The sequence below is a fragment of the Drosophila pseudoobscura genome, chromosome 2, assembly GCF_009870125.1.
Source record: "Drosophila pseudoobscura strain MV-25-SWS-2005 chromosome 2, UCI_Dpse_MV25, whole genome shotgun sequence".
NCBI lineage: Eukaryota > Metazoa > Arthropoda > Insecta > Diptera > Drosophilidae > Drosophila > Drosophila pseudoobscura.
This window is the reverse complement of record NC_046679.1, coordinates 21897884-21924827: the sequence shown is the minus strand read 5'-3', so window position 1 is coordinate 21924827 and position 26944 is coordinate 21897884. Positions and strand designations below refer to the sequence as shown.

The following is a 26944-nucleotide window of genomic DNA, read 5'->3' as shown; positions in this document are numbered from 1 at the left end:
ATAACAGATTATTTTCCCTTCCTTAGGCTTCAGAGTCACTTGCTCTACAGCTGGCAATGCTTCGATGGACTCCTCCATTTTGTGGCAAAGCTGCTTTACCGCTGGCAATGCTTCGATGGACTCTTTAATTTTGGGGCAAAGCTGCTGTTCTGCTGGCAATAGTTCGAATTACTTTTTAAAAGTTTTGGAGTAAAACGAAATTATTAATTTGTGGAAAAAAAATTATTAGTTTTGTTTATATCCGAGTTTTTGTTGAAAATTCAAATTTTCCGCACACAATGTTTTCACTTCAACTGCCAGGATTATAATGAATATAATATATATAATATATATTTTGCCCCATCCGGTTTTCCTAGAAATAGGAAATAGTCATAGTCTCCCTATGAATCAATTTTTATTCAATACGACAGCACGATCGTAGAGCCCTTGTCAAAAACTTTCAATTGGTGTGGTGACATTTGGCTTTGAGTGAACACATTTCTCGTCTTACATTTTGGGAAAACTTTGGAGATAGTTATTTGCATTATACCGGAAGTATTTTAAGTATTTTAACCACTCATGACTGACCCAACCTCCATTAAGGAACAGATCCTGGAGATGACCGCCGAGCATATGGAGCAGCTCCATTCCATATGGTCCCTCACATTCGAGCCGAAGCAATGCGAGGACACTCTACACAAACTCAAGGAGCATACGGACAATTTCTATACGTATGTGATGATGGAGTCGCGGGAGAAAGAAGCAGCCATGCTCGATGAGATAGCCGCACTCCAAAACGAGGCCAGCGACCTCGCCAAACTACTCCATGAGCCTGTGGACAATAGCCAGAGGCCCGACGATATGCCGCTGATGATGTGGCAGCTGAAGCTGAATAAGAGCGTTGAACATCTGCGCGAGAAGCTTTCGAAACGTCAGGCGGAGCTCGACAAGGGGAGCTCCGAAGGGGAGCTCTGCGAAGAGCTGGGCGCCTTGCCGCGGCCTCTGGTGGCGGACAAGTTGCCCCTTCCCGAGGAGATCGACGGCTTTCGCGACCATCTCGACAATCTGCCATATCAGCGCACTCTACGCCAGAAGGAGCTCCACCAGCTGCGGCAGGCCATCAAGCAGGACATGAAGATGCTCGAGCTGATGCCCCAGACCGATGAACAGGATCTGCTGAACGATATGAACCACAACGATCTAGCCCCAGAGACGTTAGACCGGCTCCGCCAGATGCGCAACACCTATGCCGAGCAGGTCCAAGAGCTGCGCTCCAAAATCAATGACATGCGCGGGAAGATCTACGTGCTGTGGGATCGCCTCCAGGAGACAGACGGGAGCGCCATGCAACGAGTGCGTGATTGCACTGACTATTCGCAGCGCACCTTCGAAATCCTCCACTTGGAGCTTCAGCGCTGCCAGGCGCTGCGCAGTCAGAACCTCAAGACGTTCATCGAGCAGCTGCGTGTCGAGATAAGCGAGTTTTGGGATCTAACGCTCAAGAGCCCGCTGGAGCGCAAGCGTTTCGCCAGTTTCTACATCAACGATTACAACGAAGACCTATTGGAGCTGCACGAACTGGTGCTGGATGATCTGAAGAGCTTCTACAAGTGCAACAAGGTGATCTTCGACCTGTACGGGACCCGTGCGGAACTCTGGTCCCGCATGCAGGCCCTGGTGGCAAAGGCCAATGAACCAAAACGTTTCAACAATCGGGCCGGCCAGCTACTCAAGGAGGAAAACGAACGCAAGGCAATCACCTCGAAGCTGCGCAAGATTGAGCATCAGATCACCGAACTGGTGCGGGAGTATGAGGTGCAATCGCATCGACCGTTTCTTGTGTACGGCGAGAACATACTGGAGCTGATGGCAGGGAGCGAATGGAAGCGCTGCCCCCAGACCAAGCAGCAAAACCCGGCACTCAAGAAGGTCGGCATCCCGTCTACCACAATGACGGGCAACAACATAAGTGACAAAATGATGATGCCACCGCCGACTGCCGGCTCAAAGGGCCCATGCACGCCACTTACTTTGAGAAACATGTCCTCAATATCTAAAATCCCGTTACCAAAGACACCAACAATCCAATCGATCCCGCCCAATATGGCCAAGAGCGGTGGAAAGGTCACACGCTTGAAAAAGAAGCCAGTCACCAAATCAACAGATACAAGACCTCCCAGCGATGCAGATGAAAATGAACCTGAAAACGACATCTCCTATAAGGAATTTACGCCCAAGAGTCGATCCTCAATGATTACAGTCGGTGGGACTCTACGTCAGCGAAATCGTCTAGCTCTGCCACGGAATCGTCAAGTCCTCACATACCACAATTCGATGGCGTTAGCCCCCAACTCCAACACACCTTCGAAGCCGTCAGCCGATGCTAAGCCGTAGAAGCCTCGGTTTGGCAGTCAACTGAAACTGCCATCGCCACGCCAAAGTCGCATGTGGCCGCATCCACGATGAGATTATCCATTGAATTAATTCTCCTTAGCCTTGACTGGAATCGAATCATTACCTCTTTCGCTTATTTTGAAAGTTATTATTAAAAATAAAATTATCTTCAAGGACAAACGAATAAAAAATAAATACAATCCCAGTAACAGTTTGGTATCGATATATATAGTTGACAAAGTGCGTTACTGCGTTTTAAGGACAGCTGATTTTTGTTTTAATGATAGAAATAAAAATTTGTAAGTAAATAAAACTAGGAATAGCGACAGAAAAAAGGGCCAAAAGAGAAGTTTTCCAACTTCGACTGTATCGTTCGATGGACAGACAGAGAAACCTGTAAAAAGAAGCTGCTCTTAATGAAAATCAGTGCCAGCAAGAAACATCGATAAATGTGTATGGATATTTGACAAACCTATGAATCCTATTAAAGTTCAGTTAGTTTAACACCTAAATAATCTTTAGTTCCGTGTCAAACGGCACCGTGAACAATGCGAAACATCAAAATTATATCTTAAGGAATTATTATAATGCTGTCATAATAATCACGATTATGTACACATGTGGCCCCTAAAATTATTGTACAATCGTTTTCCATATGTTTAGTGGGAGAAACCCCCGAGAAAAGAAACCGAAAAACGATGATTATACTATATGTACAGATAAACAATGAACAAAACTAATATTTTATTGGCTTATTAACGTTCCAATAGGTTCCTGTATTCGATCAGTATTTGCTCCTCCTGTATCAATGGCAAGTCCAAATACACAATGGAGCTGTCAATCACATCTTCGTTGAAACGTTCGAAGGCCTTGTACGACTCCATCTCGGCTTTGGCCTGGTCGAGAATCGATTGGATCAGGGTTGGCGAAGCAGACTGTGATCCCGATGGACCCTGGTAGTCCAACAGGCGCGTCATCGCTTCGATGATGTTAAGTAATTCCGTTTCGGTGGTCAAACTTCTCATCAGGAACTGTATAGCCGCCTCCATGTTATTGCTGTTCGTCTCAAGAGCAGCCCGTGAAGTGTCCAAAGAAAAGCCAAGCTGTTGAAGCGTTGTGAGGAGTGCTTCATCCGCCGGCAAGGTCGCGGGCAGATTGGCACGTAGCTCATCTGCCTCATTCTGCAGAAGATCGATGCTGCGATCTAGATGGTTTTTGGTGCGCCTCAGAGCCTCCACGACCAGCTGTTGCTCATAGCCCAATTCCATAAGACGACAGACGGACCTGGGACAGACCCATTCCTCACGATTGATTTCATGATTGACTTTGCGCACCTGAAGCGATTTCTTTCGTACGTCATTCAGATTCTGTTCGCGTTCAGTAATGAAATCCACAGCCCGATCAATTTGGCCAGAGGTGGCCCGCAAAGCCACCCTGGCATCCGATACTTCGAATCCCATGTCGACCATCTGCTGGAGAAGATCGGGGTTGACCTTCAGATCGGCCAGAGCATCGCCAGCCATCTCCAGTCGCTCGTAGGCCGCGTCGCGGCGATTCATATGGAACAAGACCACGCCCTGGAGCAAGTGGAGGCGCATGATTAGAGCCCGTTCCGAACTGTTCGGTTCCTTGAAGTGATCGAGGTTTTCTCCGTAGGTGCGGCGAAAGTTCTTCTCACAAATTTCCAAACGTCGTTGGGCATCCGGCAGCTGTGTGATGTTTTTCAGACACAAATAGCACCAGACTATGTCTAGGTTGATCAGAGCATAATTATCCACCGCCTCTAGGAAGGCAGTATTGCACCGGGAGAAGTATTCGTCTCCCTCCAGTAGAAGCAACAATGCCAGGTCGTACTCCTCCCGGGACATGGCGGCCCTGGCCTTCTCGCTGAAACTCAGGGCCGTGAGCAGTGTATGGGTCTCTGCTTGCGGCAGAAAGACGGGATTACCGTCCTGGTCCTCAATCTCCAGGAAACGGCGATCGGACTCCACAATCAACAAAACATCTTCGCGTATCTTTTGGATGCGGTCGTACAAGGCCGTACCCGCAGCCTCATTTCCGCGCTGACCAACCACAACCATCAGCTGCTGATTGTTCTTCAGACCCTGCGAGGACAGCGACTGCTGGCCTGAGATGATGCGCCCAGCCGAGATGATCTTGATATTGCTGCCACCGCTCACCTTCAGCCGCTGGGCCACTGTGTCCTGCAGGTCCGATCCCAGCCCATTCATCGAGCACTTGATCTCCATCATCTGGGACGTACCGCCCCGGCCCTCCACGCACCGCACATTGAATGTGGCCAGACCCGTCTCAGTGAACTCTTTGGCTGCGGCCAGCTTACGCAGGGCCCCATCCTGCATCTCAGAGAGGGCGCACTGGCAGTTCGAGACACTGATGCCCAGATCCGTACTCATCTCTTGGGACAGGCGCTCCATCTCGGACTCGATGCTGCCCACACCCTCGAAGTAGTAGGGCTCCTCCCAGAGCTTAATGTCGCGCTCGCGGAGACGGGCACGCACCTTGATTAAAGTATTGTCGATTTGAGACATGTGTAAATTAAATTTTAGCAAATATTTGGGGATTTAGAGTGAAAGATTTAGTTAAGGAATAATCCAGAGATATAAAGTGTCAAACACTAGCAGTTCAAGCTAAGCGAACTAGTTCATTGTTGTGGAACCAGCTACCGGGAAATTCTACTTTCTCATCTCAAAAAAAAACCCTTGGCGTTTGCTGGCAATTATCACACCACAGATCCATCCAATGGCGACCGCAAAAATTCACTTGGGCTGCTAAACGATCCGAGGCTTAGACCAAATTAAAAGCAATAAACCGCAGACAAAAAGAGTCGAGTCCCGTGCCGTCCCGGCCAAATACGAGTACAATCAAATTGTCGCAGAGGGCACACATCCCAACACAATAACCAACAAAAAGGGAGAAAAAAATGCTGCCATTGTCAGCTTAACGCGCCGGTTCCGGCTGGCTCCGTGTGGCTGACAATGTGGGTAATAAATGGTAACGTGTGGTTAAGGGTTAATAACTCCCCACAAAGCCAGCGAGAAATAAGAAATAAAAGAGCAAGGCCAAGACATTTTATAGATACAAACAAAAGTGCGAAGCGTGTAGTATCTGTGGCAGAATAAGTGTTGCTGCTAATGAAAAGCACCACAAATGGCCGTCCTATCAATGGTATCGGTGGAGGCGGTCGGAGGTTAGTTAAGGTCTTCTGTTCTTGGTGGGATGTAAATGTCTGGTTGGTAATAAAGTAGTCCCGGACTCTTTTATTTGGGGGAGTCGTTTGGGTTGATTTCCAGGCAGGGCTTAATATCTTTAATTTAGTGGAAAAGGACTGTGGTAACTGGAGGGTGTCTTGTAACCTTGGAACTATGGTACAATGGGTAGGTAAGGTGCAAATTTAAGGGTTCCTTTCAGTTAAATATACGCCGAGATACTGCACGTTGTAATGAATTAACTAATTATTTACAATTTTCTTTTTTAACACTTAATACTTATCGAAATTCATTTTTACCATTTTACTACTCATCGATATCCATTTGTACTTATTTATAGCGTCGTCCATCCCTAAATGCGCTAGCGTTGAAAATCCATTTGATTCTTCACATTACCATATTTTGTATTATTATTATTATTATATTCGAGACAATGTGTTAATTTCTTAAGCGATATAGATCTATAGCAGATTTTAAAGTATTCTGCCAGAACAATAATAAATAGTGCTATACATCAGGTGAATCCAATCAATCCTTTCTGATTCGCTTAGCTTAGGTTTTCACGGTTTCCGAACTTGTGGAGTAATCAGTTGTTAATCGGAACTCATTAAAGACACTGGAAGAACTATGATAGATCTGCAGACTATTATCCGACTCTCCTTAGTTGTCGTGGCACTTGTTGTCGTCGTCAGCCCCCTGTTGGTACATAGTAAAAGCGTGGTCTTTGGCCAGCAAAGCCCAAATGCACGATTACTCTACGCGACGCATGTGGCAGAGCCTTCCAAGTTCTTTCGCATTACAGAAAGAAGAGTAACTTTCAAACAGGACGTAAGAAAGAAATGGCTGCAAGCATTTTCGACAAAAATCTTAATCCTTTAGTTGCAGAAAAATATCAAGATTATCGGCGCCATTGTGATAGAAAACAACAACTCCACAATAGGTGGTGAGGCCTCACTCATAGAGGGTGGACCGACCTACACGTTTGCTACCATCAAATTCAAATCGAAGCGTAACCATGGCCTTAACTTTAATTTATATATCTATGATTCTGCGTAAAGTCCGCTGTGCTTCGGTAAAGATTAATTATTGGTGAAATAAAATATACATATATAAAAAGAAATTGGAAATAGAACTGCTATATAGATGCATGGGGCATCTATGATTTTCATAAATGTTATCCTTGCTGTAAATTGATGCAATTTTTGAGGGACGTATACAGGGGAATGGTTTATTAGATCAACATCTTATGGTGTCATCTTTTTTACCATTGTTTCCTCAAGATGTTGCCTTGAGATCCTCAACCTACTTTCCTTACATCCATCCTTACTTCCTTTCTGTGCCCTTTTCGTCTCTCATCTGGACGTGGCATAAGCTAAATGTCGAGTAAATGTTTCTGACAACCATGATGATGCATCGCTGCCTGCCTGCATGCGACACAATCCCAGGGACAGCCTCTTAAAAGTGCCATGTCCTGTCCTGTCCTGCCCCGATCCTGGGCATAAAATCAATGACATGTTGTCGGCGGCAAAGTTTTGGATGCACTAAGTGAGTTCTCCCACTCCCTGCCACGAGAGACACCCTCTTTATGTCTCGTCCTTTCGGCATTAAAACTAATATGAACTGATTTGCCCTCAAACAAGTTCTGGGCCTGGAAACACCCGAAAGTTGACAAATGACAAGTCACATTGTTGTACATTAAATTAATGAAATTATTTGGCAACTTTTACAGGTCATGGATGTCAGATTCTCCACATCTTCGATCTCCGCAAGACTTGCAAAAGTCTGTCAAGATTTGTGGCCCATAAATATGGGGCGCACATCATCAGGAACCGTCGGACTTTACATGGGAGAGGGACCTGAATGGGATGGGATTGGGTATGACGGGCGAGGTGGCACAGTCAATTGTTGGTCATCAATCTTTTAAACAAATGCGGTTCAATGCCTTTGACAGCAGCAGAAGCAGCAGGGGGTGGAATGTGGAGGTGAAGCGAAGTGGAAAGAAGAAACGCAGCAGAAAAACTAATGAAAAAAAGGGAAAACCGGATAAAGATAAATTTCACGGAAGAAACCACCGATCGAATAAGGGAATATCCTGTATTATGAGACTATTGGTCAATTGGCTGATTGGCTTTAAGCAAGAGAGACCTCTCACCTGAAAAAATTCATTTTTTATTTTCTTTATATTTCTTTTATATTTATATATTATTTATTACAATGATTTCGGTCCCAGAAACTTTTTGTTTAGCTTAGGAGTGCCTTCCAGTTAAAGATACAACTGACAGACATATGTATTATTATTATTATTTAATTTATTTAACAGAAATGAATACAAATATAGGCACAACACAGTAGTCGATCAATGGCTTCCTACTCTACCACCTACAGGGAATGTATCCCGAACAATTCACAATGGCTGGAAGGGTAAAGGAATGGCTGTGCCGGAGGGTCGAAGCACAAAAAGAGCATTCACCAACGCGCCACGGGAGCTACTACCAGTGTCGGGGGCAAACACCAAACGCAACCAACCCAGTCCTGGGCATGGGAGAATCCAATGAAGTGTCGTCTGCGTCTGGATTTGATGGCCGTGCACAGAGAGCCAGGCGATGGCGATGGCGGCGACATATTACTTCCTTATTTGTGGGCTGTACCCGGGACCTTTAGCCCTTTGCCTCTCTCGTCCTCTGCCTCTGCTTTTGTCACGCTCTGAAAAGTGAAACATTAAGCGCAGAAGTCGCGTTGTTTTGTGTGCGTGTATCTGTGAGTGTATCGCCCATGTACGCATTAAAACAATGACTGGGCGCAAACAGTTTAAGCGCTGACAGCGAGCGAGCCAAACATCCGCTAGATAAAAATGTCCGCTAGCTGCTTGCCACACGCACACAAATTTTGATTGAATCAACTGCCACGAAGCACAGAGGGACGGGCCTCTCCTCGACTCGACAATCTCTTTCTCCACTGGTTAGTGGTGGAGAGCGGATGGCGGACTCCGCCCGTTACTGGGATGATAATGATAAGCGTATAAAACCATTAAGTGATTCCACTCAAATGAGCACGTTAGGATAAATGTGAAGCGCATGTTGGGGTCTCTCAACATATATTTTTTTCGAATTTTCATAGTGTTTTTTTTAAGGAATATTTGATGTTTGATATCGCTGTGGAAATATGAGAACGTTGCATTAGTTACATGGAAATTCGAAAGCTAAAATATCTTATAAATTGCTAAAGCTAATTAGATCTAAAACTGTTCCGGCTCAACATTATTAAAACTATAGAAAGGTCTCTACTCTACAATTGTACCTATTTCCTATCTCCCCCAAAACTAGGCAAATTTTTCTAGTATTTTGTAATATTCTCTTAGCTCTAATATTCCCCTCTTTTCTGACAGCATTGAACCCACTGTGCGCTCCAATCCACTAATTGAAACCCACACAGAGGGGCAAATCTCCCGGACGCTTGACTAACGGAAAGTGAATCTTTGAAAAAAATGAAACAAAAGACAACGTTTTTTCGCCAATTTTTTCACTCTGTTTCCAACAACACGTTATGGGATGGAAGAGAGGTGTGACCGTAACAGTAACGGTGACAGCGATGTCCTTAAATCCACGGCGCAAGGCACAGGGAATACGGCATGGGGTCCCCAGAATGATAAGAGAGATGACAGGTGGAATGGGCCGGAGTGTATAAGGGGACCAGTGTCCTCTCGGGCGTTCATGTTAAATGGCCAACAAGGTGACAATGCAGATATAATGCTCATAAGCAGACAACGCGACGGCATAAAGCGACAAACGTGCCACGACAGCAGCGACCATTATGTCGATGATTCAGATGATGATGCTGATTCGAGATTGATAATGGTTCGATGCTAACCGAAATGTCGGACGATTGACTACGGAAATTGGGGGTGGGAACAGGTGGGCAGGCAGTAAAAATGGTTTTCCTTTATCGCCCAACTTTACGCACAATATCACAGGCCAGGCAGATATGTCAGTGAAATATTAAACGATGTCGTTGAGAGCGAATTAATGATGAATGAAGGAGTTCTCCATCAAGCGAAAGGGGAGTTCATGTTTATTGAACTGAAAAGAGCGGTTGCTCACATTTATTTCATAATGGAATTATTTGATTTAACAATATTCGAACGATTTAGCTATATTATCATCGTATTACATAGATGCAGAAGTTTTTCAACGATCTAGCAAATTTGAATTATGTATGTATAGTGCTTAACGGTGGATAAAATTGGTAATCCAACGATGAGTAAGAAAAAGGAAACCTCGGGGTGAGATATACAGTACATTATCGTTATAATTCAATGTATATATTCACTTCTTCGCTTCTTGGTAGGTAGGATTGGTGGCGCATTACAAATAGCTTAAAAGCTAAAGCCGCTCGAGAATCTTGGGATCGCAAAGCGGTAACAGTATGCTGTAACAGGCCCTGAATCCCTGATGGCTGAAGGCATTCTTCGAAATATCCAATCAACGCCATTCTGCACTCGAAACTACTGGCAATGAAAGAACAACTGACAGTAGCTGGAAGACAAGGAGAAACTGTGGAGACAAATGAGAAAGCCGATAGTACGGCTATCTATGGAACAAAACACACGGTGGCACTACTCAATGATGGCCCCAACTACACCCAAGCCACCTTCAAAATGGCAATAATTTTGTCCGCTTTTGGGTTTGTATGTACAAACAAATCTCGTAACCAAAACAGAAACCAATGTCATAAGTAAACAGGGAACCCTACATAGTACTGCACCCACCCACAGACATTAGTTAATTGTCAGAGCTTCTGCAGTTTCAGTTTGGAAACATGCATTTGGCCAAAAGCCAACACGGCCAGAAGCAGCAACCAGAGAGAAGAATGTGAAGACAGTGCGCAAAAAAGATCGAGAAATGGTTACAATTTAATTAAGTTTTTGGTACGTAATTTGCGCCAAACACTTAAAGTTGTTTCCTTGACTTATTTTTGGGTTTTGTGTCGGCGTTGGCTGCCGCCTCTTTTGTGTCTGGTTCCACCTTCAGGACACCGAAGACTGTTCTGCTGCTAATTACGCAAATGTTTCAACTTTAAATGGCGTCGCCATTTCACGCGCCCTGCGTGTGAAATTTATAAATGTCAACTGCATGCCCCATCACCACCCCTTTCAGTTTGCACTTTGTTTTGTCTGTTTAACTTTTGTTCATAGCTGGCTGACTTTGGCTGATTGTGCACAGCTCGGAAAATGCTCGGAAAAACCCAGTACCGGGGCGAAGACCAACTTGAAGTCACTGCAAACCGTAACCTTTCTGCCCGCACGGAGATAGAGAGTGTCCCTGTTCCCCGTCTATGTATCTTTCTCACTGCTCACTTGCAATTTGTTGTATTTGTTAGTTTTGAAAATTAAAAATGTTCCCTTTTTTACAAGAGCAAAAAGAAGGGCCAGAGAGGTACCAGAGCTGGGTAGGAGGTAGAGTACAGAGATGGAGATATCATTTTTCATACATGTGCAACAGGGCGTGAGCGTGCTGTCCTCTGCTCTAGCTGTTGCTGTTGCAGTTGCAGTTGCAGCTGAGAGTATCTCCCGTAATGAGAGTATCTACATACATGAGTGGACACGCGGCAAGCGAATGGTTATGGATGCGGATCTACGTTTCATGTAAGGCTGTTTCTATAATGATGGAAATAATTTAGAAAAACTATTAAAAAACATTTTCTGGAAATTAGTTTTCTAGATTGAAGCTTTTTAACAATTTAAACGAGTTCAAATTCAGGCTGTTAATTTGTGAAGTTGTTTATTTGTAATCTTCTAACAAGGATACTAGATAAAAAAAAATTATCCTTTGCATAGCATAGATATTCATAAGCAAAAGAATCTAGTATAGCTCATCTAAATAAAAGCCAATAGAGATTAAATATTATCTGAAATATTTGTAGGTTAATAAAAAAAAATATATTGACTTATTCAAATGGAATAAATACAATATCACTTAGCCAAAAGCCATAGTAACTACGGCCGCCTCCCTCCCCTATAGCTTTAATTAACAACTTTAAGCTCACATAGTAAAAAAATAAATAAAATGAGCACCTTGCTTGCTTTTAAAAGTCGGAATAGGACTGAAAGTGTATTTAGATCTTCAAAAAGTGCTAAGATATGTATGTATATCTCTTATACATTTGATATTGGTTCTAAATAAATATAGGAAAAGACCTAATTAATGTTTGGCTAATATACGTTTTCAAGTTTAACTCTCAAGGATCAGGACAAAGGCCAAGTCGATTATTTTGTAGTATTAAATAAAGGAAAATACAAAAAGTACGGATCAGTTAATTGAAGCTTTTATCATATCACCTTAGACCATGCATTTTATTCCCTGTACCGATTGCTCCACAGCTAAGACTCACAGCAAGGAGCCCCAGCACAGAACAGAACAGTATTCAGTACTGAATTCCCTCAAGGTTCTGCAATATTCTTGCGCAGTTTCAACCTTCGGTACTTGTCAACCCAAGGCATTTCAAGACAATTTTTCTCTACAAAACGAAGCAGCTTAGAACGAGACTCAGATTTACAGAAAGTAAAACCCAGCCAAAACACATGTACATATCTCGTACTTGTACAATACACACATAAAATTGCATTACAGACCCGAAAAACACTGGAAGACACACACGTAGCGTGTGTGCCTCCTCCTACGGCTTCCGGAGCACATTTGGCAGTTACTGTCAGTCAATCTCCATTAAGTCCATCCCCAACACCTTATTGAATTTTATTGTAAATTGGAAAGAAAAAAATTGCACCTACAACTGCAAATGCCAAGGAAAAGAGGAAAAAAACGACGGCAAAGGAGAAAGGCAAGCAAATGTCAGTGAAAGATTCGCAGGAAAAGGCAAATTGAAAAGAAAAATAAATACCAATTGGGAAAGGAACCCGAATCAGATCAGATGTAGAGAAGGGTCAGAAGAAGCCAAAGGATTGCTGGTAAAGTTTTCAATTAATTTGCATAAATGGCCAAACGATTATGTAATTTGTATGTGCCACATAAATTATCACGCAAAATGAAAATAGTTTCCAAATATGCGACCAGACTGAATGGAATGCTGCTGTAGAGTGGCCGAAACGAATGTGGGGAGGGGGTCAGCTTATTAGAAGCGTATGAAAACGGCCCATAACTATCAATAAATTACATGAAGAGGCGTGGACAAACCCTCTAGACCCGAAATTATCGTAGTACACAAATGTGAGTGTTGCTAGTGGGCTGAAACTGACTGAACTAACCGAAAATGAACTGGACCCTGATGAACCAGAAATTCCAACAATTTTTTTGTATATCTATAAGGGTATGGAATAAGGAAAAGGCAAAAACAACTACAATATTAGTCGAATTAGTTATATTAACTACAAATCAGTTTTTAAAATTAAAAGCTGTCAAACAGAACTATAAGTATCTTTCTATCTATCTATTAACACAAGCGGCAATGATTTGTCCTCAATACATATTTATCTAACATAAAAATAAAATATAAATATGTCCAAAAATTGTCAATGGAGCATCTATTTTAAGAACATTCTTTTTGTTTGAAATAGATTCTCTAATGGAAATACCCCATGCATAAATATTGAGTTATCTCAGGATCTTTACCATAATTCATATCATAAATAGAGAAATAGACAGATAATAATAATAATAGGCTGCACCTATTTAATCCAGTTATGTTCATTAATCATGAACCGAACTAGATCTTCTAAAAACCGCAGTTCCAACCAAGCTGCACCCTGACAAATTTTTTGGGGGCTGCTCGCTCTGGCATTGTGTTCGGGGGTAGGGTGCCTGCCAGAGACCGCAAATTTTATGCACGTTATAAATCACTGCCGACTACGACGACAGCGGCTACGTCGAGGACGACTGCAAAACTGTTCACATTAATTGTTGCAACGTCATTTTTGGGCCTATTGTGTTTTCTGCCCCAAACCCCATAGAATGCCCCCCAACCCACGGCCTAGGCCAATAAAAGGCGCTCCCTGTGTGTGCTCCAGACGCCTTTGTGTCACGTGGCAATTTTCGCAAAAGGAATTTCAACAATGTAGACGTTTTTGCAACAGCAAATAATCACAAACAAAAAAATAAGGAAAGTCCAACTATTTTTTTCTCCCCGTTTGCATAGGCAAATTTCCTATGGCCAATCGGCTGGTGGAAGGCTTGGGAAGGAGTCTATAAAAAATGGCTGTTTAGTGGCTGGATTTGGGGATTTGTCAAAGGGCCCCGACTACGATGCACGGATACTAACAATATGCCCCACGACTTTTTCCTTATTTTCATAATTTCACATTTGAGACACAAATAGCCAAAGCATAAAGTGGAGTTTTTTGTTTGACAGTGCACAGGGCTCTCCGAATGGAATGTCCAAGTGTGGATGAGTATACAACTTTTGAAAATAACACTTATTTGAAAGAGGGAACTTTTCAATTTAAAATTAGAATTGAAGTTGACTTTTTGATAGATTTTTAATGGGTTGTTATGAAGCAAAAGACACAGTTTTGCTATCGTTTTAATCATCTATAATTAATATTAAGTTTAACATCAATAAGCTGTAGAGAAGGCCTGGAGCCTGGAGAAGGAATCCTAAATTCTGAAGGGATGGAGAAGTAAGTTCAAATGAGACGGATAACGTTACAGAATATATGTACTATGTATAGATGTACTATTGACAGCGTAAGAATTATATCTGAGTCCAAAACAGATTTTTTGGATCGAAAATCAAATCAAAAATTTTTCTTCACCTATACTACGTCCTACAGAACGTCTTGGGCAACTGAGTCGGTCCCCAGCATCCAAAACAAAATATTTCGTCCTTAGCGGGGCGCAGAAAAGACTTAATTACAGGCTAGTTTTAAGTAGATTAAACTGAAGTAAGGCATTGCTTGAATCGACTCCAAATAAGAATGACCTTTAAGGACCTCTAATGGTTTTGAATGTATTTACCAGGATCAGTAATAGATTTTGGAATAAAAATCGATCTCTCGATTTTTGGTCTTTTTTATTTTTATGTAGTTTAAACTGCGCGATGATTTAACAGATTTTCTCCCTTATTTCGTATTTATTTGCCATTGTTTTAACGGAATGCTAAGCAGACAATACAAATTCTCTGACAATCCAAAAACACCTCCACACACTAACACCCACATGCAATCACATTTGTCGACATTTACATATGGTTCCGCATCCACTTGCATAGTGAAAAGATAATCCCCAGCAAATATTGTGAAAATTGTACATAAAATGCAGGCAAAAACACTTGAAAGCAAAGTTATGAACCGAATGACAGAACAGTGGTGGGAGGTGAGGACGACAAAAAAACAGCAAAAGGGCGTCGTTAATATTTCAAAAACAGAAGCACAACCGAAAGGAAAACAAGACAGATAGAGAAAGAGGGACAGAGACGCATAACAAAACAGCTCGGAGGACAACAACGGTAATAACAAGAGCCGTAATACTCAGACAATTGCACACGCGCACACACACTTGACTTTTGTCGGTCCATTCAAAATATTAAGGCATATTTGCCGCTTGGTCAGCAGAATCCAAAATCCAAAAAGGTGTGGCGTGGGGGGCGGGAGCCCTCTGCTCCTGCTCCGGCAAATTAGACAAAACGACGAATTACATGGGGCAGGGAAAGGAGGGGATGAAGGCTTCTTCGTGTTGCACAAAATTTATGACCATCGAATGGGGGTGGGATTGCACATTTTCCTCTTGCAATCCCAGGTTTTGAAGGGTGGAGCTCCACGATACGAGACCAGAAAGTTGTCAATGTGCTAAGAGTGTGTGTGTGACTGTGCTATGCGTGTGTGAGCAAATTAATTGTTGACAGCGCGACAACATCTTCAGGCCCCCACCCGTACTGACACTGGCTACGGAAAGGCCCTTGGACAAGTTTCAGGTTAAGTGTTTCCTGACATCAAGCTCCATTTATCACTGCTGTGGGGACAACAAAAGTTCAGAGAGGTCTTACATGGTCTTATCTGGCTACGAAAGGGATGCTTTCAGATCAATAGCTTAAGTAGCAAACATCTTATTATAAAACCAAACTGCAAGGGAGAAAATGTAGGTTGAATGTGGTCGAATGATTGGAGAACATTATTTGTGACACCATTATGCACAGTCCACAAAACTAAATCAAAGACATTTCGTGCTTTTCAAAAGACTCCTTGCTCTATTTTAACTTTTTAAAAGAGGACCTACCTGTTTCAAAAATGAATCGCAGCTTACCAGGTCACGTGTAAATGGAAACCTAACTCAGCCAGTCTGGCAGCACTGTCATATTTCCTGAGGACTGCCAGACTGCCAGATTTACCAGCTGTTTTCCCCTACTGTTTATTCTTTTTGTATTTGCAAAAACAAAAACATTTCCACGAATTATCGAAAAAGCATCATACAATTTATTCAATTCCTTCGAACAAAATTCGCACGCAACAGTCTCAAGCATTACCAACACCTAATGGAGTACACAATATCAATGTAATCACAAATAAATTAAATTCTTCAGAGGGAAAGGCGGCACCCAGCCACCGAAGACCCTCTCCAGTTCCTCAGCCACGGCCAGGCAAAGTCGGTCATTATTGGAGTTGGCCACTACCTGGATGCCCAAAGGCATGCCATTCGCATCCAGACCCATGGGAACTTGTGTGGCTGGTAGCCGCAGCACATTGAACAGACTGAAATAGGCGAAATCATTAAACTTGACTAGAGGATAATAATGGAATGGCGCTGTTCGGGGAGAGCTATGGAAGAAGAGCACGCCATCGTCGCCGAGGAGCTCCTGCAGGGCCTGCTTGCACTTCTTGGTGGCTTCGCGTATCAGTTTCTCCGACTCCTTGGGCAGAACGCCATCGATCAGTCCGTAAATGGCAGCCATGCTGTAGTCACTCTGTCCCAGCAGCTTCTTAAAGAGCTCCACAAAGGGATTTAGCTCGACTCCGTTGCCCAGCAATAAATTAAAATTGGCCGGTTCCTGAGTCATCCAATAGCGCCACATCTTGCCGGTCAGCTTGGTATTCGGCAAATTAGCATGTCGCACGTCTTTTCCGTCGTTAAGGCTCTCGAAATGCTTTCGGACTTTGTACATCACGCGTTCCGTTTCGGTATTGATGGGATTGCACTGCGGCATACCATTGGAAGCGACGTAGAAATAACGCAAACGCTTCAGATCCACCTTTTGGTCCAATTTCAGGACAGACTTTAGCTCTGGTTCCAGCAGTACCTGCATAATGGGCAGCAGATCCTTGGCCGAACGTGACATGGGCCCGGCACATACCATGGTTTCCTTCTCCTTTCCAGTGCGGAAAGTGCAGCCAGCCATATTGACCGCTCCCGAGGTGGGTTTGTGACCGAAGACGCCGCAATTGAAAGCCGGTATGCGGATGGAGCCGCCAATATCCGTGCCCAGCCCGAAGCCAGTGCAGCAGGAGGTGATCAGGGCGCCCTCACCGCCGGAGGAACCCCCCACCGAGCGACGCAGATCGTACGGATTGTTGGTGCAGCCAATGAGCATGTTCCTCGACTCGATCCACTTGTTCACCTCGGGAACGTTGCTTGTGGCTATAATGATGGCTCCGCTCTCCTTCATCAGTCTCACACACTCGGCATCCTCGGCGGAGCGCTCCGTCTTCCTGGCCACCAGGCCCAGGGTGTGCAGCTTGCCCGCTACCGATGTGCTGTCTTTTGTGGTGAAGGGAACGCCCAGGAAGGGCTGCTTTCGGAAGTCCTCCTCGGTGTACTCATTATTGAGCAGCTTAGTATCAATGCTCTTGGCCAGCTCGAGGGCCTCCTTCTGGAAGGGTCCGTCGACTACCGCATTGATGTCACGGTTAACCGCCTCGATGCGATCACAGTAGGCTTTGACAATGTCGTAACTTTTGAGCTTACGTTCGCGTATCTGCTGTGCCAGCTCGACGGCGCTTTTGGTTAGTATAACCTGTTGCTCGACGCTTGGTGGCGTGGACACACGCTTGTGCGGCCCCAGAAACCAGCCCAGGACAAACTCCAGCAGTCGGTCGCTCAGAATGTGGGCCACTACTATTAGTGCCTCCAAAACGCGATTCCACACCGACATGGCTATTGATTTTTCAACTAATTTTGCGTAACTTCTTGGCGAATGTGCAATACGACGGTGCGGCTGAAGCTTGACTGTCTGGAAAATTGAGTTGCGATAAATAAAAGACGAAGTTCGACCTCATCCACGAGTATAAACGTTTCTATACCCTACGTTCATGACTTGATCTCCAAAAATTAAATTTCATAGATTGTGGAGAGAGCGGCACCTTGTGATACCTAAATATCATTTAGTAATGATGCTTTTGTGGGATAAATTTGATAAGAAAATAATATATTTTGCATATATTAAGATTGGATTTACAATGAACTTAACAACCCGGTAAATATGAAAACAACGCGGCGCTGCCACTTTTTCCAAGGGAAAAAGCTATCGAAAGCTTTCATTGCATCGAGCACAACCAGTTTTAATTTGAATTATAACTGTTTTGTGGGGGGTATAGAAACGGTACAACATACATTGTTGGAAATTTGCTTGTTTATAAAATATTACCTTTTTTATTACTATTATTTATTTATTATTTATTATAACAAAAAAAAAACAATTTAACAATATGCTCGATTGCATTCTACTTATTAATATTTTTTTATTCAAAACCAAAAATTTTAAAGCAATAAGCTATTAGTTATATATAAATTATAAATTTTTAGGCAAGCGAATCGTGTAATCTTAGCATTTTCCTTTAATAACTAACAGTCAGTTCACCATTACATTCCGCATCATACTTCATGCATGATATACCCCAATCGTTCCGTGTATGGAGCATATTTAATTTATTTCATGATTGAATCGATATTAAGCCCACGTATCGATATCTCGACTAGTGTTCCATCACTTTTGTCCTTCTCCGCAGGACGGCACTTACGATACATAAAATACTTTTCGGTATACTTTGAAAATGTGATGGTATATTTCGGTATATTTCTGTGGCTCAGTCACACCAGTTTCGATAACAACAACACGCCGCCGCACAGTGGACAGTGGCTGAAATTACCAATCAAGCAGAAAAAAATCCCCTTTGAGAAATTTAGTTAGTAATTATATAAAGTCATATAAAGTCAACTGCTGCCACTTTAATAGTGTATCCTGGTCTGGCTTGCATCTAAAAGCATTATCAACCATTTTTTTTATGTTATTAAAATTAAAAATGTTAAAAATGTATTTTTCGAAGAAATTGTTTGTTGCTTAAAAAATTCTATCGTTTCTTCTACATTTTTCTGTAAAAACCGATTTAAACTTGAAATATATTAAATACTTTGGGAGTTATTGATTTTGTCCTGCTAGATTGACAATTTCACCCACTGTGCGCCGCCACCGTCGCGCTGCTGCTGCCTTGCTGCTGTGAAACAAATCGAACATTTAGCTAAAAATTGAATTTGCAAATCGGTTGACATACTTTTGAGATTTAAATGCATTAAAAGTGAAAGCCCAGTGCACCGTGAAACAATTTCCGTAGGCCCCCCGAAAGTCAGCTCATATCGAATTTTATTTGTGGTACGTAAACACATACCGGGTGTGCAGGCAACGACTATCCAATGCCCTACGCCAGAATATGTTACGCTTCGCTGATTGAAGCGTGAAACGTTAATGGGTTATCAATTTGTTGTGTTATCAGGTTGTGAATCACATTCGTAGATTATTTGACAATAAAAAGAGAACACCTGGCGAGAGGCCTACCTCCCCGAAGAGTGTGTGTCACATACGCAACGAGTTAGTCATCACATCCACTCATACCTCAGCTCGCGCAGGGGCCATATAAATAGAAAGTGCCTTGAAATCTGTTTTGCAAAAATAAAAAAATGCATTTGTTAAACAAATATAACATTGTGTTCCCTACAAAACTGCATTGAGTGTGGAGTCGTGTCGAATCTCTTAACTTTACAAACTAAATGTTTACATATACAAATTCAATGAGCAAATGCATTTTACAAACATTGCTGCCAGTATACACTTTTTCCGGTGGCATATAATATTTGCCCCTCGCTTATTAAATGCATCTTCTCTGTGTGGGTTTTTGCCTGTGCGAAACGCAGCAACTGTTTTTATTACAATAATGCATTTCCCCTATGGATGGAGGGCTAGAAGCTTGCGTGTTGGTGTGTGTGCGTGATATCATGTGTTTTCTTGGACCTTATCTTGGCTGAATGCCTGTGTGTGTGTGCTTGGGGTAGAAACGTGCCTCCATTGTCCATTTACAGCCTTAAAGTCGTTAAAGGCACTTTGTCAACCAGGTGCTGTTGCCGCCAGCCTTAGCCGCCTCACCTGATGAGTGACGTTGATAGGGTGGATATCACCCACCCCACTAGATATGCGACCGTGTCGTGACACGAGTGGAATAAGAGTGTTTCTTGAGCTGAAGCTTTCACAAAGGGTGGTCTCAGTTCTCTGAAGATTGAGTGAGTTGTCAAAGCTTTAAACTAGCGGTATATGGAATTCTCAGGTACAAAGTGTGGCCTGATCGCAGGGGCTTGAGTCAGCTTTACGAGTAGCGGTGTCATGACCCGCATAAAACCGTATGCTTGTTGGCTGACTTTAATCATCTTTTGAACTCGACTTGAGTTGAGCGTTGGAGCTTAAACAGCTGTAAAGTAGCGGCTCACCTTTAACACGCAACGCCGGCGAGTGCTGCTGTCGTTTGCCGCTGCTGATTGGATCGGCAGCAAGCCTTAAAGAGGGGCAGATAATAATACACTTTATGGGACGAGATATCTAAGCAAACAGCGTGCCTGCCCCTAGCTCGAGATTGCGATTGTGAGCGTAAAAGTGTGTTTGTGTGTCATTTCTGTCTGTGGGGCCGAAAGACACAGACTGCTAGACAGTTGATTCGGCAAACAGAAACCCCATCAGTCCGGACGTCGCACTGCTGAAATTGTATTTCAATCGCCTTAAATATTTCCAGGTAAAGTCCATCAAAATGGAAATGAACCCAGCCGCAGCGACAGCCACAGCCACAGGCGGCGGCAGAGGAGCAGCAAGAAGAGAACGAATCGAGGATGACGCATCCACACCCACATCTTCAACTACATCAACGCCAACACCCGCCTCCATTGCCGCCGATTACATGCGCAATTTCGAGAACATCATAGAGCCAGGGAAGGTGGCCTCCATGACCAGGGAATTCAATCCGCAAGTGGCCTACGAGTTCGAGCGCTATCTGAATCCACAGAAGCTCAAACAGCACGTGCTGGGCAGTGAAAAACTGCGCTCCATACTGGAGCACTATGCTCGGGAGACGCAGCAGCCGCTGAAGAAGATGCAGCAGCAAGCCAAGGCTATCATCGATGAGATTGGGCTGGACAGAAATATGGCTATAATACGTTGGTGCGGCATTGCCATAACGGCCATTGGCCAACGGATCTGTGATGGTTTCTATGTTAATTCGGCCAGCATGGCCAATGTGCGCAAGGACATGGGACGGTGTCCGGTCCTGTATTTGCCTAGCCACCGCAGCTACATGGATTTTATACTTATGTCCTATATATGCTACTACTACGACATTGAGATACCTGGCATAGCAGCAGGAATGGGTTTGTTTAGCTATAAAAGGAGTCCTATTCTTGTTGATTCATTCTTGATCTTCTACAGATTTCCATTCAATGTTCGGCATGGGCACAATGCTTCGGAAAACGGGAGCCTTCTTTATGCGCCGCAGCTTCTCAAACGACGAGCTGTACTGGGACATCTTTCGGGAGTACATGTATGCCTTGGTGGCCAATTATCACATTGGCGTGGAGTTCTTCATCGAAGGCACACGTTCGAGGAACTTTAAGGCTCTGGTTCCCAAGGTGGGGCTATTGTCGATGGCCCTGCTGCCCTACTTTACTGGGGAGGTGCCTGATGTGATGATTGTGCCTGTAAGCGTGGCCTATGAGCGGGTGCTGGAGGAGCAGCTATTCGTGTATGAGCTGCTGGGCGTCCCAAAGCCCAAGGAGTCAACCAAGGGCTTCTTTAAGGCCCTCAAAATAATCGACGAACGCTTTGGCAAGATGTTCCTGGACTTTGGCGACCCCATTTCGGTGCGTGAGTTCTTTGGCCATGACAGTGGGCAGCGCATGCAGCGAGCCGGTGTGGGCGGGCATCTCCAGAAGCTTAATCGGCAGGAGATCGAGCTGGTCAAGCAGCTGGCCAACGAAATCATCTACCAGCAACAGCGTCGCATTGTCATCAACACCTTTAACCTGCTCAGCCTCTACTACGCCAGCCAGCTGTATGCCCAACGATCGGCGAACATTGACGAGCTATCACGCGGCTTGTTGCACCTGAAACGCATCTTTAATCAGCTGGGTGCGCATGTCAGCGTCAAGGCAAGCAGCATCAAGGCGGACATCATTGACGCCGTCGAGATACACTCGAATATTTTGCAGTTCTCAAAGGCAAGGTTAGAGTTTACGCCGCTGGCGGCCAAACAGCTGGCCACACAAATCGATGTGAAGCGCATGAAAGCGCATGCCTTGTGTCCCTCGACCATGGCCGTGGCTGTGCCCATGCTGGCGTTGCAGCTGTATGTGAATCCGTGCCTTTTCTGGCTGGCTAGACCCGCCTATCTGCTGCTGGCCGCCCTCAAGGAGCAGAGGAAACAGGAGGAGAAGTTGAGCAGCACCAATAGCTACTCCTACGACAGCACTCTGTCGGCTCTGCATTCGCATGTGAGCATCATGGATACTCTGTTTCAGCACGAGTTCATCATCGAATCGAATCGGGAGGCGGTAGAGTTTGAGACTCATCTGCAGCTGCTGCTCGATGAGAAAGTGCTGGACCTGGAGGAGAGCGGTAGGATTAGGGTGCAGGACAACGAGTGCGCTCATGTCATACTGGCCGCCCTGGCGCCCTTCTTGTGTCTGTACTACCAGCTGGCTGTGACGTTGCGACAAGTAAGTGGATTGGCTAAACTGTAACTATGATAAATATAACTCGAATACTTGCAGATACCCTTTGACATCGAGTTCAGCAACAAGGATCTGCTGGTGCGCGTGCAGAAGCATGTGGAACAACTGTTGCAGCAGCCAGGCGGTGCCGCACCTCATGTCCATCCGTATTGCCTCGCCCTGGACAATCTCAATATTGCCATCCAAGCGCTCATCCAGCGTGGCTACATTCTCAAGTGCCGCGACTCAGGACAGATGCGCGTAGCTGATGTGCCCGGAAAGTGCCTGCGGGAGTTAGAGCGACAGCTTTTGGAGTATTGCCAACTGATGCCCTTTGCCCAGTACTCGATGGCGGCCAACCAGCAGGCACAGTGCCACATAGCAAAGTTATAACTGGCAATGGCAAACGGCGTACTGGCTCCCGCCAATCAGCCACCATCCTCCACACATTCTAGTACAATTTCCATTGCTTTGTTCATCCAATTCATTCGTTTCATTGTCGGCCTGCTCAAGAATTGTCGCATCATCTGCATACTGTTTGTTTTTGTGATTTTGGCGCCGCTCTGGCAACTGCTGCGTTGGCTCATTGCATCATCCTCAACGCATTCCCCAACGTAGGCTTAAGGGGACGTCCAGTATATGCCTGCTTCTGGGTTCAGGGGTTCTGGCTGTAGCGTGTCCTTAGCGAATATCTTTAGGTCTAAGATATTAATCGTTTCAACCCACAAAAATGCCAGAAAAAAATTCTTTAAACACAAAATCGAATTTTTGTAGGCGAACGATTTTTAGAAAGCCTGCTGCCGAACGCAGGTTGCACTTTCGCATGACACAAAATAATTTAGAATACATTTTAGCACACAAAAGGGAAACGAAACCCTTTTTCTTGCCAAACAAAATTCGGACACAAAGCAAACAAGACTCAAAATCAATTAGGAAATTATTTGAATACCAAGAACTAGTTTAATATTTGTGGGTGTTTTTTTAGATTTAAATTGAATCAGAACAAGTGACATATTTTATATAGGATAATTAATTTCTGTCGTAAGTGGGATTGCTTTATTTTTCAATATGCCAGCAAGAAATTTGAATGCACAATTTTGTTTTAAAATACAGACTTTTAAAGAACAAATTTTATTTTAATATCCATCAATTAAATTTTTTTAGATTGTAATGCACAAATTTGTTTTTAAAATCACATTTTTAGTATGTAAAAGTATCGCGAAATACAACCAAATTATTTTTGTCTCGCATAATGCTTTTACATACTTTTATATATTCAAATTCAACTTAAAAAGCATCACACATTGTGTACATTTCTTTTTCATTTTTGGGATATTTTTTCGCAAACATTTTATTTGTTTTGGTTTCCCATCCAAATTGAACACAAAAATGCATCGAAAAAGTACAATGTAGTACTTTTTAGTATCGAAATCAAATTGCAAATTTTTTAATTTCTGTAAATACCAATTTTTAACGAAAAACAAGATTAACATCACACAAGATTTGTTTCCATTTAGAGTTGGAAAAATCTTGACATGTTTATCCTAATATTTGAACAGATAAAAAAATCTAAAACTTTTAATATTGCGAGGTTTAACGGGCTAAAAAAAAGTACATGTATTTTATATTTAATCGTATAGTTTATGGAGCATTTGTTTTTTGTAAATTTAATCTACATTTAGTTTTAATTCTGTTTTGTTATTTTAAGTTGGTTGAGTTTTTATTTTTAGTACATTCCCATCACCGGAAATACCATATTTTTGTATAGTTCTACTGTGCCAATGCAAGAGTCGCGCGGGCACTTTTTCGGATTAGCTATAGAATAATATAATTACGGATAATTCGGGTTCGACAAAGAGTTCCTTAGATGCGTACCGGGATCCACACAGCACAAGGGAAGTCTGTAAAGTGCAATATATAGTATATATAAATGTTTTATTTCATGATATTTTTAGACACGTTTGATTTATTTTTGTGGTAGCAAATTTTATATTTATCATAGATCTTAACAGTGAAACAACACCAATCCTAACCACTAATTCAACAAAAGAAACCAGAGCAATAATAAAGAATTTAGAAAGATCACAAGAACTCCCTCTTGAATTGGTCCAGAGTGCGCTGGCTGATGACCACATGCATCATCAGACGGTTGGGATATGCCTCATCCGCCACGGTGTCCACAACGGCAGCATTCTTGTAGAGCCACGCCATTTCGGGGCCCCCGCTGGGCACACGCATCTGCAGCTTGCGTCGCCCCGTGGCGGCCAGTATCTGCTCTTCTATGTCAGCCAGCAGTGGCTCCAGTCCGGTCTGGGCTCTAGCAGAGATATGATGAACAGCAGCATCCGACGATGGCTGAGACACCAAGTCGCATTTGTTGTACACGTTTATGATCGGTGGCAATTGACTGGTGGCTGGGTCACCGCCAGACACATTGAAGGCCAAAGAACGGAGGGTGGACTCCACGTGGCTGCGTTGGGCCGCATGACAGGGATGCGATAGGTCCTGCACATGCACAATGACATCCTGAAGGAAGGAAAAAAACCTTTAACTGAACCGAAAGGTATAATTGTGAGGGAAAAGACTCACCGCCAGCATGGCGTCCTCCAGAGTGGCCACAAAACATTCGAACAGACCAGTTGGTAAATCGGACATAAAGCCCACCGTGTCCATGTAGATCACCTGCAGATTGCACGGCAGCTGTCCCGCATGGGCCGTCACATCGAGGGTAGCAAACAATTGGTTGCGCGGCTGCAAGGCATCCTCCACCGTCAAAGCCTTGATTAGGGATGTCTTGCCAGCATTCGTATAGCCCACCACTGCCACAATCGGATAATTCTGCTGCTTTCGTTTCTGTCGCAGCAGCTGCCGTTGACGCCGAACCCTGTCCAGCTCTGCTCGCAATTTGCGCTCCCGAGTGCGGAGGATTTCCTTCTGCAGATCGGTCAAGGAGTAGCCCTGACGACGCGTCTGCGTCACGCTGGCATCCTTGGCCTGCGACCAAATGTACGGCAGCTCGGCCATGGCTACCTGGAGACGAGCCTCCGCTGTGGTGGCATGCAACCGGAGGATTTGTATGACCACCGAATAGCGATCCATCACGGGCAGACGGAATTCTGCTTCGAGGAAACGTTTCTGGGCGAAGGAGAGCGTTCCCTTGCTCACGAAGAGGCAGGTTAGATGCTTCTCCTGACGCAGATCCGCTATCAGGGCCTTCAGCTCCACCATTTTGCCGCTGCCGAAGAGAGTCTTCCGCTCGAGACTCTCCAGGGGAACCTTAAGGGCCTTTGCCACTTGCCAATTGGGCAGGGAGTGTATCAAAGCGCTGGCCTCGGCCAACTGATCCTCCGGTCGAACGTCGCTAGGGATTTTTTGCCTTTTCGCGGACCACTTTACATACGGCTGAAGGATGAGCACCTGCTGGGCGCTGGCTATGTCGCGGCTTATGCGCATGGCACCGCCGGCCACCTCATCGTAGGCGCTGTCAAATAGGAATTCAGTAAGAAATGAGTGTTCTCTATCGATTGCAAAGTACTTGCACTTACCGATCATCCAGAAAGCGCATGTCAGCCAGATTCCCATTGGAATCTCCTCGCTCCGCCTCCTCGTAATCTTCATCGCCGTGCTGTCCCGCCTGCATTTGCGCCTCAAAGAAGCTCTTCCGATTCCTTATGCCCTTGACGCCCTGATGCTGAGTGTACTTAAAGCGTGAATGGAGGACTCCCACCATAGCGGGACGCAGTGGGAGAGCCCTGGCCAGGCGCATCAGCGGCCTAAGACTAGTCATAACTAAAGCTAATTGGGAATTGCAAATTGCAATTGCTAAAAGGTTTCCTCCTTCAGTATCGTATGCTTGTCCTCAAAGGCCATCCATGCGGCTTGGCAAGATCTAGTGCGAGATGATGTCGTCTGATACGAGATGCCGGTGGCAACAAGCGAGGCCACCAATATGTTGTACTTTGCCGGATAACGGATCTTCGATTGAATTATTTTCTGAGCAAAATAAGTGCCGGAAAAGCCTGTAATTTGTAATTTATTATGCAATATTGGCACTGAAAAGGAAAACTACTGCGACGCACCCAAGCAGAATGTGGCCAAACCCGTGAAGAGGGACCGGGTCATGCAATCCAGGTAGGCATCGAATCCGGGATGTTTGTCGCGTTGCTGATCCTTCAACTGTTTGATATCGTTCATAGTCAACGTTGAATATTTCGTACTTTTATTATTATTTTATTTATGTGCCGGCGAGGAAAACAGCTGGGTTTCTTAAAGAGTGGTAGCTCCATCCATTTAAACTGCTTGTTAGCCTTTTTTCCATTTTAAAAAATTTATATAATAATATATATATACAACAATAAAAATAAAATACAATATTCAAACAAATATTTA

The 26944-nt window shown here is 44.0% G+C and overlaps 7 protein-coding genes across 7 annotated transcripts; 3 read left to right on the top strand and 4 right to left on the bottom strand.

The window, feature by feature from the left end:
- The first annotated feature begins 421 nt into the window (after positions 1-421).
- On the top strand, positions 422-2838 carry LOC6897595 (protein regulator of cytokinesis 1-like). Its single transcript, XM_033385902.1, has 2 exons — positions 422-2386; positions 2691-2838. The coding sequence occupies exon 1, from the start codon at positions 559-561 to the stop codon at positions 2371-2373; it is 1815 nt and encodes a 604-aa protein (XP_033241793.1). The 5' UTR covers positions 422-558; the 3' UTR covers positions 2374-2386; positions 2691-2838.
- A 249-nt stretch (positions 2839-3087) lies between these two features.
- On the bottom strand, positions 3088-5002 carry LOC4802416 (NEDD8 ultimate buster 1). The gene has a single exon (XM_001359302.4). The coding sequence runs from the start codon at positions 4920-4922 to the stop codon at positions 3129-3131; it is 1794 nt and encodes a 597-aa protein (XP_001359339.3). The 5' UTR covers positions 4923-5002; the 3' UTR covers positions 3088-3128.
- Positions 5003-6178: 1176 nt separating this feature from the next.
- On the top strand, positions 6179-6720 carry LOC26531942 (uncharacterized). Its single transcript, XM_015182300.2, has 2 exons — positions 6179-6428; positions 6486-6720. Exons 1-2 carry the CDS (start codon positions 6228-6230, stop codon positions 6654-6656), a joined length of 372 nt encoding a protein of 123 aa, XP_015037786.2. The 5' UTR covers positions 6179-6227; the 3' UTR covers positions 6657-6720.
- Positions 6721-15994: 9274 nt separating this feature from the next.
- Positions 15995-17856, bottom strand: LOC4802415 (fatty-acid amide hydrolase 2). Its single transcript, XM_033385883.1, has one exon. It carries the CDS (start codon positions 17688-17690, stop codon positions 16101-16103), a length of 1590 nt encoding a protein of 529 aa, XP_033241774.1. The 5' UTR covers positions 17691-17856; the 3' UTR covers positions 15995-16100.
- A 1606-nt stretch (positions 17857-19462) lies between these two features.
- On the top strand, positions 19463-23463 carry Gnpat (dihydroxyacetone phosphate acyltransferase). Its single transcript, XM_001359300.4, has 4 exons — positions 19463-19696; positions 20590-21217; positions 21276-22561; positions 22616-23463. Exons 1-4 carry the CDS (start codon positions 19682-19684, stop codon positions 22946-22948), a joined length of 2262 nt encoding a protein of 753 aa, XP_001359337.4. The 5' UTR covers positions 19463-19681; the 3' UTR covers positions 22949-23463.
- A 455-nt stretch (positions 23464-23918) lies between these two features.
- Positions 23919-26378, bottom strand: LOC4802413 (putative GTP-binding protein 6). Its single transcript, XM_001359299.4, has 3 exons — positions 26101-26378; positions 25145-26036; positions 23919-25081 (listed from the first exon to the last, which is right to left on the bottom strand). Exons 1-3 carry the CDS (start codon positions 26340-26342, stop codon positions 24638-24640), a joined length of 1578 nt encoding a protein of 525 aa, XP_001359336.3. The 5' UTR covers positions 26343-26378; the 3' UTR covers positions 23919-24637.
- LOC6897594 (transmembrane protein 141) lies at positions 26335-26855 on the bottom strand. Its single transcript, XM_002137703.3, has 2 exons — positions 26635-26855; positions 26335-26574 (listed from the first exon to the last, which is right to left on the bottom strand). The coding sequence occupies exons 1-2, from the start codon at positions 26747-26749 to the stop codon at positions 26378-26380; spliced, it is 312 nt and encodes a 103-aa protein (XP_002137739.1). The 5' UTR covers positions 26750-26855; the 3' UTR covers positions 26335-26377.
- Between the last annotated feature and the right edge of the window lie 89 nt (positions 26856-26944).